Consider the following 16,550-nt stretch of genomic DNA (forward strand, 5'->3'; position numbering starts at 1 on the left):
GGCATAATCGTAGATCACTGCAGCCTCCAAATCCTGGGCTCAAGTGATCCTCCCACCTCAGCCTCCCTTGTAGCGGAGAGTACAGGTGCATGACAACATACCCAGCTAGTTTGTGAAATTTTTTGTAGAGACTGGGTCTCGCTTGCTTCCTAGGCTGGTTTTGAACTGCTGGCGTTAAGCGATCCTATGTGTGTCTCTTTTTAAGGTAAAGGGAGCCCTTTCCGAAGCTCTGGCTTCAGCCGACCTCCTCTAATGTCTTGGCTAGAACTGCCCCACGCACTCATGACTAAACCAATCAGTGCGAAGGGTACGAGCTATGACGGTGATCGGGATGCTGACGGCTGACACTTTATAATTTGTGCCAGGTGTTGGTCTAAGTACCTTGAATGTACGAACTCCTCTAATTCCCCTCACAGCCTTACATGGTGGGTTATCTGCATTTTACAGGCGAGGGACAGGCTCAGAGAGGCGACACAACTTGCCCCATGAGGCACAGCCAGCGCGTGGCTGACATGGGAGGCAGAGGGCATATCTTTTCCACAGCCGTGCTCTCCCGTGTCCCAAGCCTCATAGCAAGCCCAGCCCACATGACAGGTGAGGAAATTGGGCCCAAGTGACAGGCATGCTTTCCAGCACAGCAGCCGGGGCGCCTCACGTGCTGGGGGCACCAGATGCCTGGGCAGGGGCAGACCTGGGGGGAGGCTGGTGTGTGCTCTGCCAGCCTCACTCCTGTGCCTGCGTGGCTCATCTCACACGGGGCATGGCTCCATTGTGTGGGAAAGCAGTTAGGAGGGGGCTTCTCACAGAGACAGCATCTGACAGCGTGGGGAGGCCGGGCAGCGATCTAGAGTGGACGGGGCTGCAAGTGTAGCATGATCGCGAGACGGGACAGTAGAGTTGAGTGGAGAAAATGCAGCAGGGTCTATACTGTTTTTAAACTGATCCTCTTCAGAATTCCCCAACCACTTAGAAAAACAAACTGGGTGCTTGGTCCAGTAATGTTAACTGAACCCTGGATTTGTGGCCTCTCTTGTTTGCCAGAAGAGTTTTGCTGTGGTCCCCCCACCCCTTTGTGCCCTGGCTCCAGGTGGGCTCACACGCGTTCCTTGGCTGTAGGTTACTGGACCCCACCCAGAGCTCTTAGACCTGGGCTAGGAGCGGGTGCAACTCGGAGTCGCCCCTCTGGGGTGGGGGGGATGTGGCTGGGAGGGAGGTTTAACAGCCACACCAACACGAGGGTGCTGCCATCTTTGAAGCACATGCGTGTGAAGGACATGGGCACCTGGAAGCTCTGGGCAATGCACCTTCCCCTCTCCCCCGACTGTCATTCCATGGAGCCCATGGACATCACCCACTTAGAGCCCAGGGCTTTCACTGGTTTGCAGAAAGAGGCACTTGGTGGCTGCCTCGTGTGATGGAGCTGCTGGTGGCGTCTCGGCACCTGGGGAGGTGCCTGCGGAGACAGAACCACCTCAGAGCAGCACACTGGGGCGTGGCAGAGGCACCTCTGTCCCCTGAGCACTCGTCTGGCCCCGCCCCAGCCTGGTGTGAGCTCATTGGTGGACTCTTGTTTCCTGAGCCAGGAGATTGCCGTGTCTGCTCCTGCCACCCCAAGTGGGGGCAAGGACCTGCAGATGAAGGGCCCTGTCTGCCACACTCTGCAGCCATTGCCACAGGGACCTGGACGCATGGCAGCACGTGGGCGTGTGTGGTGGGAGTGGGGGAGGGCAGCGGCCAGAGGGAGCTGGAAGCAGTCTCTCTTTACTTGGATACTGAGGTCACCGCTTCACCCAGAATGCGTTTGTTATGGATTTTATTGAACCCTGGTATGGCCATGCTTTGGGTGGGTGCGTTATCCAGAACAGAACAGAATGATGGACCTGTAGGGTGAAGGGGCTGTTGTAAGTTGGTCCCTCACTGTTAGGTCTGTTCTGCAGGTTAAACTCACATCGATGGCGCCAAAATGATTTGCAAGGGAATTCTTGCCCCTCCCTTTTTTGGCTAGAAAAAGTCACTGTTGAATAAGTATGTTTTCTGTGGCGACACCACCATTACGTATTTCCATAGAAGGAAAATAAAACCAGATTGATGACATCCAGTTTCTTCCAGTGCATTTTTCCCATGAGTCTGAACTTTTTAAAACCAAAGCAAACTTGTTATTTCTAAAGCAGCACTGCTGCAGTATTTCTAAATATAAACTGTTTATTTAGCATCTGAAGCAGGCTTGGGGAAAAGGGCCACAAAAGTTCCTTATTTTATGTATGTATTTTTTTTGAGACGGAGTCTCGCTCTGTCACCCAGGCTGGAGTGCAGTGGCACGATCTTGGCGCACTGCAACCTCTGCTTCCTGGGTTCAGATGATTCTCCTGCCTCAGCCTCCCGAGTGGCTGGGACTACAGGCGCCCGCCACCATGCCCAGATAATTTTTTGTACTTTTAGGAGAGACAGGGTTTCACCATGTCAGCCAGGCTGGTTTTACACTCCTGACCTCAAATGATCCGCCCACCTTGGCCTCCCAAAGTGCAGGGAGTACAGGCGTGAGCCACTGAGCCCAGCCAAAAGTTCTTTTTTTTTTTTGAGACAGAGTCTCACTCCGTCACCCAGGCTGCAGTGCAATGGTACAAATCTCGGCTCACTGCAACCTACAACTCCCGGGTTCAAGCAATTCTCCTGCCTCAGCCTCCCAAGTAGCTGGGATTACAGGCACGTGCCACCATGCCCGGTGTTTTGTGTTTTTTTTTTTGTATTTTTGGTAGAGACAGGGTTTCTCCATGTTGGTCAGCCTGGTCTCAAACTCCTGACCTCAGGTGATCCACCCGCCTTGGCCTCCCAAAGTGCTGGGATTACAGGCGTGAGCCACCGCGCCCGGCCAAAAGTTCCTCTCTTAAGCAAGCTGGGCACGAAGTAGCCGGCAACCAAAAGCAGCTAAGGGCTACAACTTTAAAAAATGGTTTATTTTTTCTTTAACAAAATCGTACAGCTTTCTCAATCCCCAAATTAAAAAAACAGAAAACAGGAAGAAAGGGAAGAAGGCAAAGGCCACACGCACAGGCCGGCCCGGCCGCACGCGCCTGCTGGACGGCACTTCAGGGCACAACCCACACGCGTCTTTGGACTTGCAGACATTCCGCGAGGCTTCTGGCCTCTCGAAGGCAAAGCTTTTCAGCAATTTCATTAATATTTCATTACGCTGAGATGAGATGAAGGCGGATGCTACAGAAATATGTCAGTTAAAGCCACAGAAACAGAACAGCTTAAGAAGGGCTGGGCGCCCAGCTCATCACGACACTTACAGCTCTGGCGTCATCAGAAGCCTCTATCATCTCCCTCTGCAAAGACGCAGTCTACACCCAGTGCGAGTCTCCTGAGCGGGGTTAGTGTTTGGGAGTGGGAGGCAGCTGCTAGTCAGAGTTGGGTCCTTAGGGCGCAGTGCTTCACGGAAACGCACAGTGTCTATGGCAGACGCTCTCAGACACGTGTGCAGAAGCGATGTGGCTTCTGTCTGGTAGTGGTTTGGACTGTTGGGAGGAGTATGCGGGACAGAGCAGGCCGCTGGCTCAGCATCAGCTTGTTGGAAAAGGGTCACAGGCAGGGGAGCGCCTGACTCCAGCGGTGTCCTTTCTGCCCTCACACTTCAGTGCTGCTTCCCATCAGTGACGGGGCTGACGAGAAACCGTGAGGCCCAGGTGACAAGCAGGCTCAGGACATGCGACACCGTCTTCGGGATGCTGCTTTCCGCTAAGCTGCTGTCTGGGAAAGTCAACCGTCTGTGTCCCAAATCAATCAACTCAGTGACACAGGTGCTATTATTTCTCACAAATGCCAATTAAATCCTTTAAGTTGAATAGAAATCTGGGTTGGATTAAGTGGAAAAACCCTTCCTTAGTTTACATTTTCTTTTTCTCAGGTGTTTTCATTGAGGCTACTCAGGAACCCAGTCAGGCTGCCCAGGACACCTGGAACCTGGGCTATGCCAGGCCTGTCTGCCACAGCCCTGCCTGCCCCGCTTCCACACAGGAAGAGAGGCTGAGGCGCTGTGGACGGCAGCAGCCGCAGTCCTCGGGATCCAAGGACCTTCTGATCACAGAGCACCCAGGATAAGCTGGACCCTCGGCCTGCGGGCTGACGTGCAGCGGCCGCCCTTGCTTAGCAGAGCGACTCACCCTCGGAGGCCGCCCTGTGTGGCTCCTCCTCGGGGAAAGAGCTCGCACTTTTCAGCATCGCAGTTTTAACTCAGACCAAAGGGCAGACATGGAGCATGTGCGGCCAGAACGAGTGGGGGAAATGAAGTCCTGAAAGCAGACCCCGCTTCTGCTCAGCACCAGCGCGGTGGCGCAGTGGCCTGAGATGCTGTGAGAACCCGGTCAGGGCGAACGAGAGTCATCTGAACACAGAGGTAAGTGGCTGGGCTGACCCCACACACCTCCCACAGCGGGGCGACGGCATGCCGCTGCCTCCATACCTGCGGTTCACGCATACGTTGTGCATTTTCTGGTTAAAAGAAAAAAAAAGGCGGCTGGGGCCAGGCGCTGTGTGAGAGAGCCCAGCACCTACTGGCAGCTGGGTCCAGAGCTGCACCAGCCCCCGTGGCTGCCACGTGTTGCAGAGCTAAGTGACTACATGCACTGGCCAGGCCTCAGAGGAGCCGTCCCTGTGCTCAAAGGAAGCAGAGGATTTGGGATTGGAGGCGCCAGGCAGCCAGTCCCCATGCCCAGGAAACCCACGTTTGTGGCATCAGCCGGAGAGTTCATCGGGAGTGGAGCCGTGCAGCGGCACGGTTATCTGAAGCTCCCCACGTGGATGGAGAGAGAAGTTTCCGGGGCTCGGGGCCGGGCAGGCGTCTCTGCACTGGAGAGGATGTAGCTGCTCTGCTCGTGGAGGGCTTCTTGGCTGCGGAGACACAGACACTGTCATTGACTCATGGATGCAGTGGGTGCCAGGGTGAGGGGTTCACGAAGACCCCAAAATACACTCCAATTTTATAGGCCACAAGGACGTGCATTTGCAATTGGACAGACAGATCTCAGCCACCTGCCAGAGGGCCCCATTTTGCCCTGCCACCAGCCCTGTGCCAGGCCAGCTGCCTTCCCCTGCTTTGCATTGGCGGCACAGCATGGTTCAGGCTCTGGGGCTTTCTCAATCTGCTCAGTGAAAATGCCTCACAGCTGAGAAACCTTCCTTTCCTTACTTTTTAAACGGAAGAATAACATCCGGAGTGCACACACATGGCACACACACCGCTGCACGACTCGTCACAATCACGCACACCTGTGTGACATGATGCAGAGGCTGCCTCCACCCCTTCAGTCTTGCCCGGAGAGACAGGCCACTTGGCATCCCACTCAAGAGACTGGCTTTCGCTGTGACCCCCCCAGCCCATGGCACCGTGCGGCAGGTGCTCTGCGGCCGGGTGCTTTGGCCCAGCCTGATGTGTGTGGCCCACCCACGCTGCACAGTCCCCAACAGAAAGCCTCCGCGGCCCACCCGCCATCCCACTGCTGAGCAGCCTTTCCTTCAATACAGCCAGAATCTGGCCATGGTGAATGAAGCTGCCGTGTAATTTTGGGGATATCCTGGTAGGCACGCGTCCATGTTTTTGAGGAGTAGAAGGCTGGGTACCGGGAAGTGCCCAGCAGATGCAGCAGGAGGTACTGTCCTGAGTTCCAAAGTGTCTGTGCCAATTCCACACCCACACACGGGATGAGAGCCCCAGTGACTCTGCGTCCTCAACACACGAGTCTTTCCCACTTTAGTGTTGCCGATAGGCATGTGGCACTGTCTCGGAGTAGCTTGAATTTACACCTCTTTTATCATGAGTGAATGGCTGAGCATATTTTTATATGCTGGCAAGCGATTTGCAGTTCCTTTTCTATGAACTGTTCATACCCTTTACCTACATTTTTATTGGATTGGTTGCCTTTTTCTTATTTGCAGATAATGTTTACAGCCATACCCTCTGACCTAGCAATTCCATTGCAGAAATCTGTCCTACAGATATATCCACATCTGTACTGCAAAATGGTGAATATACAAGGTTATTCACTGTGATGGTGACAGATTGCCGACAGCCTGGAAGTGTGTGAGGTGGGCATAAGTCACCTAAGCTGTGGTCTACCCATGCATCAGGACACCACGCTCCCACCATGAGACGGGGCAGCTGAGTACACACTGGTACATGAAAACAGCAAGGTTACCAAGAAAGTTCTGGTCAAAAGAGAAGGGAAAGCTCCTCTGCCCCTATACACAGGTCTCTGAAAGGACATGCAGGTGACGGTCACGCTGGCCCATCTGGGAGAGGCTGTGTACCTGGGGAGGGAGGTGCAGAGATTTCTCAGTGAACCTCTTTGGTGGCTTTTGAAAGCACGTGACACTATTAACTCCAAAAAAAATGAAAAACAATATAGTAAGTGGTTACATCACGGTGTTCAGAAGACACCAGTGGTCTACTGTTGTGCAAACAGCACATGTGAGGCTTAAGATGAGGTTTTCAGTGACAGCAACATGAAATTTTAAAATGTGCTATCTCAAACAGCACAGATGACAATGGAGCTCCCAGGGCCTGGGGAACTGTTGGATGTCTCCAAATAACCGCCCTGGTGACAACTAAGGCTTTGACAGGATGCGTGGAGAAGTCTGATGAAGTCAGTGGCATCACATTTAAATGTGGAAACAGAGCCAGGTGCGGTGGCTCACGCCTGTAATCCCAGTACTTTGGGAGGCCAAGGCGGGCTGATCACAAGGTCAAGAGATTGAGACCATCCTGGCCAACATGGTGAAACCCCGTCTCTACTAAAAATACAAAAATTAGCTGGGCATAGTGGTGCACGCCTGTAGTACCAGCTACTTGGGAGACTGAGGCAGGAGAATCGCTTGAACCCGGGAGGCGGAGGTTGAAGTGGGTTCAGATCGTGCCACTGCACTCCAGCCTGGCGACGAGGTGGGACTCCATCGCAAAAAAAAAAAAAAAAAAAAAGGTGGAAAACAGTATTTTAGTGTCTATGTATTAGACACGTATAGAATTTTACGTGTGTGTGTGTGTGTGTGTGTGTGTGTCTGACCTTTAAACAGGAAAACCCCGAAGCAGCCAGCGCTGCAGCCCCTCTCCCATATCCCAGGTCTCTGAGGGCACCAGGACCTGAGGGCTGCAGAGCTGCGAATGGGGGTGAGGCCAGGCACAGGTCCTTTGCTATCCTGGGGCTCCCGGGGCCCTTAGGGAGTCAGCAAAGGCCACAGGACAGTGCTGTCTGGAAAGCAGCCCAGACCCCGGAGAGCAGAGAGGAAGGGGCCCTGGCCCAGGGGCCATGCTGCTTGCGGAGCTCACACAGTCCCTACCCACCTCCATCTTCACTCAGGGAGTCTCCTCGCTCGGCTCCCTGATTCTACTTCTACCTCCTAGAATCCACTCACCACAAAGCAGCCAGTGATCATGTCAACGCGTCCCCCTTCACACCCTCCAGCAGCCTCTAACCACGCTCAAACCCCCACTTCTGCCATGGTCACGAGGTCACGCTCACCTGCCCTGCCACCTCCACCTGGGACCTCTCTTCTCCAGACGCCCCCAGTGGCAGAGGGCATGCAGTCCCTGGCACACGGGCACCCAAGATACTGAGGGGGAGGAGAGGGGGATTAGGGTGAGCGGGGCCAGATCAGGCTCCTGCAGTCATTTGGGCAGGGAAAGATGAAATCCACCAGGGCAGAAGCAGTCAGAATAGGACAAAAGGCAGATTTAGGAGAGACCCAGAGTCCGTGAGTCGGGGAGTCGGGGAGGATGAGGATGCCTGGGGGCCTCTGGTGAGGCCTGCATGGAGCTGATGCCACGGGCAGGTCCTGGGACTTGTGGTGGTGGTGAGCTGAGCAGTGCGAACTGAGCCTCACGCCCCAGTTCCGGGTGTGTGGCCTGGAGGCCTGAAGAGAGCCGGCTGGGCACGGAGCCTGTGGCTTGGCCTGACTGCAAGCAGCACCTGCTTCCTCCGGTGGCAGTAAGCGCAGAGCCAGACAACGGCAGGCGGCGCCAGAGCCGGGAGGAGGGAGAGAGGCAAGGAGTCCTGAGCAGAGGTAGAAGATGGCCTGTGGCAGCGGAGTCCTGGCGGCCAGGGGTCAGGCAGTGTCCTGGAGGAAGGGGGGTAGCAGCCCTGAAGCCACAGCAGCGTCCCCTGGAAGAGTGGCCAGGCTCTCGGGAACCTTGGAGAGAGCGGGAGAAGGACAGGGAGCCCGCAGCAGGGCTGAGGTGGCAGCAAGACGGGGTGGTTCTGGAGACCTGAGGGTGTGGGAACCTGAAGGGAAAGCCAAGAGCCAGGCAGAGGGTGAGGCTGCGGGTGAGGAGGAAGGAGGGGGACCGGGGGGCCATGGATCTGCGGGCTCCTCATCGTGCCTCTGCAGTCCACGTGGACTTCACCTGTTCCATAGAAAGCTCCAGGAGGAGGCACTCAAGGAGAGGAAAGAACTCAGGGGGCAGAGAAGGACCCGCCACACTGGTGTGCTTTGTGTGCACTCTGAATCAACAAGAGTTTCCGGTCCCTCTCAGTTTCCAAGCAGGAGTAACAGAGAGTCAGAGAGGGCTCTGTCAGCTGCACATCTGTGCAGACGCCAGCAATTACCTTTTCCTTCTCCCCAGGGCCCGTTGTTTCTGCTTTTCTTTTCCAGTGTCATCTCTGATTGTACTGAAATCATCATCGTCGTCAATCAGGAGATTCTACATTTTAAAAGAAGTAATGAGCAGTGTTTTCTGACATCTTTTTAGCCTACATTTAAAAGAGGCATGTCTAAAAAACTACCTATATTGACAAAAGAACAGATTCAAATTTACATAAACTAGGTGAATAACTGATTTAAAAAAATCCTCTTGCTCGATGAAAACAAACTCGGGGGTGGCAAGAAGAGCTCCACAAGGGAAATTAATTTCCAGCCATCTGACCTTTCCCTTCAGCTCCAGAAGCTTCCACTGCGAGTGGCCAACAGGGGGACTTTAAAGGGCTACCAGGCAACATGAAGACAGAGATCATCCACATCAGCACACGGATCTCTCATCGCCGCGCCAGAAGCACAGCTGTTTACTTTATAGACACCGTCAGTCTGTTCTCGCCTCTGTATTTCTATAGCCAGCCCCAGCTTCTGAGAGGCATGAACTTGGCTTTACTTCCTTGGCATCTCCTGCAAGCCTTAACTGCAGGGTTTCACAAACACAGGCTGCTCCCTGCGTTCCCGTGACTGGGCAAGCCTCCTCCCTTTCCCAGGACTCGCAGGTCGTTTTCCACACGCATGTTATTTCCGTAAATGCTGTCCACAGGGAGGATGCCTCAGGGGCGCACCCAGGAAGGGAAGTGCGTGTCAGGAAAGACACGGCGCAGGGCCTGCGGGGTTCGTGCTGGGGGTTGCCCAGGTCGCTGGCTGCATTCTCAGGTGTGGAGGTGGGGAGCTGGCTCTGGCTAGACATCACAGTTAAACTCTTCAATGACTGAGAGATTAACCAGGCTCTGCAGGAGGGTCTGGCTACTTCTCAGTGCCCCGCCTCTGCTAGGAACATGTCGTGTCAAGTATTATAATCTCTATTCTAATACACTCATATGATAAGCCAATATTATAATTTCTGTTCCAGGAAACTGCACATGACACAAGTTTTAAAAATTGTGGGGAGGCTGAGGCTGGGGAATGGGAGACTGAGGCAGAAGAGTCACTTGAACTCGGGAGGTGGAGGTTCCAGTGAGTCAAGATTGTGCCACTGTACTCCAGCCTGGGTGACAGAGTGAGACTCTGTCTCAAAAAAAAAAAAAAAAATCTGTCAATTTCTTTCCACTTCATTCTATTAACTGTAATGCTTCAGTGAGCATATCCATGTGTCTCCACACACCTATGGGCAAGTTATTCTAGGGAATACAGCTAGGAGTGGGACTCCTTGGTTGTATCGACGGGCATCTGTGTACTAAACTAACACCAAACTGCTCTCCAGAGTAGCTGTACCAACTTGTGCTCCCACTGGAGTTTTTTTTTTTTTTTGACACACGGTCTGACTCTGCCACCCTGGCTGGAGTGCAGTGGCATGATCTCAGCTCACTACAACCTCCACCTCCTGGGGTCAAGTGATCCTCCTGCCTTAGCCACCCAAGAAGCTGGGTTTTGCCACGTTGCCCTGGCTGGTCTCAAACTCCCGAGTGCAAGTGATCTGCCTGCCTTGGCCTCCCAGAGCGTTGGGATTACAGGCGTGAGCCACTGCGCCTGGTCATGTGTGTGGGAGTTCCCACGGTCTCACTAGCAAGGGCAGCTCCCTGCTGGATTCTGCAGCTCCCTGCAATTGGCAAGCTGATTCTCTTTTCATGTGTTTCCTGGCCATTCTGTTCTCCTCTGTGAACTGCCAGTGATAACCTTGGCCCACTTCTCTATTGGGTTATTTTTTGATAACAGATTTGCAGAAGATCTGCTGTCTATGCTGGAGAATAACCCTCTGCTGTGTTACTGCGTATGTCGCTCCCATTTGTGACTTCCCTTTTCACTGTTTTTTATGATTTCCTTTGATGAACAAAAGTTCTCACTTCTAATGTAATGAAATTTACTGATTCTTTCATGGTTTGCACTTTCTGTTTAAGAAATCCTTCTTGCCAGGCATGGTGGCTCACGCCTGTAATCCCAGCTCTTTGGGAGGCTGAGGCAGGTAAACTGCCTGAACTCTCCTGTTCAAGACCAGCCTGGGCAACATGGCATAACCCCGTCTCTACCAAAAATACAAAAAATTAGCCGGGCATAATGGCACGTGCCTGTGGTCCCAGCTACTTGGGAGGCTAACGTGGGAGGATCGCTTGAGCCCGTGAGGCAGAGGTTACAGTGAGTGGAAATCATGCTGCTGCACTCCAACCTGGGTGACAGAGTGAGACCCCATCTCAAAAAATAAAAAAAAGAAATCCTTAACCTGAAGCCAAAGATTTTCTTATGTCTTCTAAAGATTGAAAATGAGTGCTTTTCACATTTAAGTCTTCAACTGGATTGCCTGTTGACTATGGTGTGAGCAGAGGTAAGTACAGGTTTTATGGGGCCTGACGCTGACTCAAGTCAAGCATCCCTAATCCAGAAATCCGAAACTCAATGGAGCATTTCAGATTTCAGATTTTTGGATTAGGGAGGCTCGACCGTTAAGTATAATGCAAATATTCCAAAACCCGAAAAAACCTGAAATCTGAGACAGTTCTGGTCCCAAGCATCTTGAATCACAGATACTCAACTTGTATAAAATTAATTTTAGGGTTATGAAAATTAATGAATATGATTTTCCTACATAGATAACTAATTTTCCAGCACCATTCATTGAATAACCCATTTTTTAATGTTGCCTCAAGTATCTGTCACATTTCCTCACATGTGTGATTCTGTTTCTGGGCTTTCCACCCTGTCCATGAGCCTGTTTGTCTACCCGTGCCTCCATGCTACACTGTCGCCACAGCTGTGATCAGTCAACACTTGGTGAGGCAAGGACCCTGTCCTTTTTCTTCTCGCAGTGAGCCAAGATCGTACCACTGCACTCCAGCCTGGGCAACAGAGCGAGATACTGTCTCAACAACAACAAAAAAAGAAAATCTTAGCTCTTTGGCCCTTTGCTCTAGTGTACGAATTTATGCTATTAATTTTATTTAATCTAATCTATATGGATTTTCATTGGAATTTCACTGAATTTACAGACTTGGGAAGAACTGATACCTTTACTATTGTGAGGTCTGCCTTCCAAGAACATGACGTGGCTCTAACAGAAGCTTTCTTTAACACTGCTAAGTATGTTTTTGTATATTCTCCAGAAGGTTTTATACTGATCTTGGACCCTTTCGAACTCCTCTATCAGATCTAATCATTTATCTGTGTAGTCTTTTGAATCTCCTTTTTTTTTTTCTCTTTTTTTTTGGAGACAGGATCTCTGCTGCCTGGGCTGCAGTGCAGTGGCACGATCTCGGCTCACTGCAACATCCACCTCCCTAGCTCAAGCGATCCTCCTACCTCAGCCTCCTGAGTAGCTGGGACTACAGGTGTGTGCTACCACACCCGGCTAATTTTTGTATTTTTTTGTAGAGACCAGGTTTCACTATGTTGTCCAGGCTGGTCTCGAACTCCTGGGCTCAAGTGATCCACCCATCTCAGCCTCCCAAAGTGTTGGCATTACAGGCATGAGCCACCGTGCCCGGCCTTGAATCTGCTTTGTAAGAACGGTTTTATATTTTCCTTTTCAAATTTCTTTTACTGCTCTTTCAATTTTTATTTACTTTTCTTTTGGCAGTGAGGGAGGGAATTCATTGCCCGTGTTGTTTAGTACAGTGTTAAACAGAAGGGGCGGTTAGGGGAATCCTTACTTTGGGTCCCACTTTAATGAAAATGGAAGCTTTTGAAGCTGGCACAGTGTTGCTGCTAGAGGTTTTGGGTAGATACGTGCATCAGGTTAAGGCGTTTCCTTCTATTCCTAGTTTGCTCTAAGTTCTTTTTTAAAGTCATGAACACTGGGTTTTTAATAATAAGTTTTATTTTATGCTTTTTCTGCATCTCTTGAGTCTGGCAGGATTATTTCTTACATAATCTATTCTTCACGCTGCCCTCCTCGCATTCCTTGGATAACCTACTGTGACGTCATGTCACACAGTAGTGTTTTTAAAAACATACTTGCTGGGCTGAACTTGCTAGTATTTTACTTAGAATTTTCCATGTATGGTCAGAAGTGAAACTGGTATGTATTTTATTTTAGTGTCCTTGGCAGTTTGGATACTGAGGTTTCAGTGGCCTTGTAAAGTCAGTTGTCCAGTTTTCCCTCTTTTTTATCCATTCTCTGAAACAATTTGTATAAAATGGGATAATCTGTGTCTTGAAGATTCAATAAAACGTCTCTATAAAATCATGTGACCCTCGTGTCTTCTCAAAGTGGTAAATTTGCTGTTAAACAACTTACCTTAACACCAATAGTATCTCCGTCTTTCAAGTAATACGGTGCCCCTTGCAAATAATCTTGTTTTTTTTTCTTTTTCCTCTTGGTTATTTGTTGGTTCTATGGGAAAATCAAACATCTTAAATAAGCAAAACTCAACCTCAAGTTCTCACTAAATTCTCTATCACTGTGAAAAATTGCATAACCTCATTGCTATGCCGGTAAGCCCCAATTTCTCTGAGACAGCCCCACAACTTTACCCAGCTAGATATCGGAAGCCACTCGAACTTTTCGGGAAAGTATTTGGCAATTTCAATCTTCTCCACGGGAAGACAATAGAAATCGGCAACTCTCTGCCTCAGGGAGCCGGCAGTCCCACCCTGGGCCACGTTCCACACCAGGTCCAGGGCAGGGGTGTAGGTCCTCTCACCAGGGATGCGCACCTGTGTCCTCAGCAGCACGTCCTGGGGGCTGCACCAGAAAACCGTCAAGCGCCAGATCCAAACAAACAAACAAAACCACGTGGTAACTTGAGGCATAATGGGCAAAGCTTCTCCTCCAGCTTTTCTGGTTTTTATAAGGAGAGATTTTTCCCTAAATGCTGGATGCTAGTGGCAAACTCTTATTCCGCACTTCAATTTCCTTCAATCTTGGAATGAAGAGCGGAAGTGAAGATCCCATTCTCGGTACACAGCAGAGCCCCCCCCAGACGTGGTAGGGAACTTCCTCAGTGCGGGAGAAAAGGAAAGAGGTGGCGGCCTGAGCAGGTACGATGCGGTGGAGAGGGACAGGGTGAGAGAGGCCTGGCTTGATAGCCCGGCAGCTGGCAGGAGGAGAGCGGGCTCGAGGTAGGCAGTTATGCCCTTGACTCTGGGGGCTGTAAATGTGAGCTGCCATGAGGTAGCCAGGGAGAAGAACCTGAGGGTTGGAATTGGGAAGAGAGACACAGGGCGGGTGAGACACAAGGCTGCAGCTGTGGGAGATGGGAAACCTTAGCAGGAGGAGCAGAAAGAACAACACTCAGCAAGGCAGGAGGAACAGGGACGTGCAGAGGTCAGCACAGGCCATGGAGGAAAAGCTATAGATAAGAACTGGAAGGCAGCAAGGGGAAATGAAGACTGGTTCTTAGGATGCTGAGACAATGAATGATTTTTAGATGTACTTCTATTAAGTGTTTTTACCATCAGAAGAGGTCACGCAATGAGAAATGAAATGACTGGAAGAAAGAGAGTTCATGGGAAGATGTGGGCCCATGGAATCAGGGCAGTGCAGAGTGCAAGAGCAGAGGCTGCACAGCCCCATGTCCCCATGGGGGAGGGGGCTGCTGGCCAGGGAGTGAGGCCAAGGCCTGGAGCCCAGCACAGTGCGGCCAGAGGACAGAAAGGGCATCGGCACAGATGCTGAAGTTGCCAAGGAGGGGACAGAGGCTGCTGGAGAGAAACAGGAGGGACTAGAGGCCTCCTTGAGAGCAGGAGTGCCCTGGAAGTTGGTCAAGGACAGAAGAGCCCATGGAAGGGGCCTGAGGAGGCACACAGCTGCTCTTCAAAAGGGCAAAAGGCACTGTGTCTATCAAAACCTGACACAGCTTACAACCATTGTGACAAAGGGTCAAAATCATAAAGAGCTCACACAAATTCCAAGAGAGCTTTTCCTTTAGACTTCATTACAGAAGCAGTCAAAATACACGAAATAACTCATTCATGCACTCACAAAATACAGTTTGCAAAAATGCCTGAACTTATTAGTCATCAAAGCACTGGAGAATATGAGAACAGGATAATCATCTTTCATTTATCAATTTAGGAAACACCTAGACGATGAAATAGTCAATGCTGGTTTGTGGGTGAGGTAAAATAAATACTCATATTCTGGAACAACTTGCCTGAAGAAATATTTAACTATTTTAAGAGGTTTAAAATGTCCACACCATTTGATCCTGGAATTCCCCTCCAGGAAACTATTTCTGGTTGTACAACTTGTATTAAGAATGTGTTTTTATAAAAACACTAAAATTAAATACATGTTAGACATGGTTGAAAGATAACTTTCTCATATAACAAGCAGACCACAAGAAGGATACTCATATCATAATAGGTAGAGCAAATCTTAATAGTTCATGATATTTACAAAAGGACTTGTAAAATATTTTCCTACAGCGAAAAAAGAACAAGATGGTTTGATTGTAGACAATTTTGGGTGTATCTTTATTTAATAAATAATTATTGACTATGACATGGGCACAATTACTATTCTAGGTATTAAGGATATAGCAATGAATAAACCAAGTACTTATATTCTAGTAGTGGGAGACAGATACTAACAAATAAATCAGTAAGTACAGATATGTCAGGTGATACTAGGATGAAGAAAGTAGAATAAGGGGGCAGAGCGACGGGAGCAATGATGAATCCGTTGGATGGCAGACTGTCCGAACACACTGACAACAGCTGCGGGTGGGCCTCTTGCTGACACTTCAGGGCCATCATGGGGTCAATATGCACCTGGTGATTACTGAAAAATTAATTCTCCCTTACTGTTTTTATGGGAGAATAAGTCCCAAGTTTTAGATGCCCAGACATACAAACATATTTCTAGCACGCACACTGTTTCAAGTTGCTAGGCTACTTAGAAGCAGTGAAAAAATGCTACACTATGAAGTTGTTAAAGCTTCAAAAGGCAAACGAGGTTAAGATACGTGTGTGTCACTTCAGATGCACAGGAGAATTTCTTACCCCAAGTTTTCGCCTTTCTGAAGGGGCTCTAAGCAGATCTCAATTCTCCGTCCTAGTTTATATTCCCTGATAATAAGTGAAACAAGATAATATTGAGTGACATAACATTTAATTTTCTTGAATTTTTTTCCCCCAATTTTAAGCTTTTTTCTTAAGCAAAGGATTGTTTTCTGAGTACTTATAAGAACACCCAAACTTTTGGAAATGGGGAAAAAATGAGAATCCTTGCTGTGGTGATTATTTAGATACTTGAGTCATTTCTTACTAAACATGCAGGTCTGGCTCTGGGAAGATGGCCAAACTGCCACAGAAATTTCCCTCTGTTCAGCCGGGGTTAAGATTCTCATGCCAGTCACTTTGGGGTGGTAATCAGAACTGATTAAAAGCAGCCTTGGCCAGGCACAGTGGCTCACGCCAGTAACCCAGCACTTTGGGAGGCCAAGGTGGAAGGATTGCTTGAGGCTAGGAGTTCGCGACCAGACTGGGCAACATAGGGAGACCTCGTCAAAACAAAAAATTAGCCTGGTGTCGTGGCACATGCCTGAGGTCCCAGCTACACAGGAGGCTGAGGTGGGAGGATCACTTGAGCCCAGGAGGTTGAGGCTGTAGTTGAGCCATGATCACGCCACTGCACTCCAGCCTGGGCGACAGAGCCAGACCCTGTCTATTAAAAAAAGAAAGAAAAGGAAAGAAAGGAAAGAAAGAAAAGAAAGAAACAAGAGAAAGAAAGAAACAAAAAGCCTCAAGGCTGCTTTTTGCAAAGGAAATGACCCAAACCTGCTCTTTAAGTTCAAAGTTTCAGGAGGAGGATCAGCTGAATCCAACATTTCTGAGTGAGAAACAGCCACTCCTACTTTCCATCTCACTCCAAATGCTTTTAAGTTATATAATGTCACAGTCACTGGAGCACAGAAAAAATATACAACACTACA

The 16,550-nt window shown here is 50.0% G+C and overlaps 1 protein-coding gene across 36 annotated transcripts in view; it reads right to left on the reverse strand.

The window, feature by feature from the left end:
* Positions 1-2,933: 2,933 nt before the first annotated feature.
* Positions 2,934-16,550, reverse strand: part of USP40 (ubiquitin specific peptidase 40) — a 91,540-nt gene continuing 77,923 nt past the window's right edge. For 22 of the 36 annotated variants that reach the window (XR_010149936.1, XR_010149932.1, XR_010149935.1 and 19 more), the window contains 5 exons: positions 15,619-15,684; positions 13,147-13,357; positions 12,911-13,006; positions 8,598-8,692; positions 2,934-4,890 (listed from right to left, as the gene is read on the reverse strand). Coding sequence is in view for 24 of the 36 variants with exons in the window: in XM_054679561.2 (XP_054535536.1) it covers positions 4,779-4,890; positions 8,598-8,692; positions 12,911-13,006; positions 13,147-13,357; positions 15,619-15,684 (580 nt within the window). In the remaining 12 variants the exon portion in view is untranslated. Of the gene's footprint in view, positions 4,891-8,597; positions 8,693-12,910; positions 13,007-13,146; positions 13,358-15,061; positions 15,398-15,618; positions 15,685-16,159; positions 16,283-16,550 lie in introns of those variants that run through there. The other 14 variants (XR_010149933.1, XM_054679562.2, XM_016950748.4 and 11 more) reach the window with 8 other exon arrangements.

This window comes from Pan troglodytes, chromosome 13 (genome assembly GCF_028858775.2).
Source record: "Pan troglodytes isolate AG18354 chromosome 13, NHGRI_mPanTro3-v2.0_pri, whole genome shotgun sequence".
Taxonomy (NCBI): domain Eukaryota; kingdom Metazoa; phylum Chordata; class Mammalia; order Primates; family Hominidae; genus Pan; species Pan troglodytes.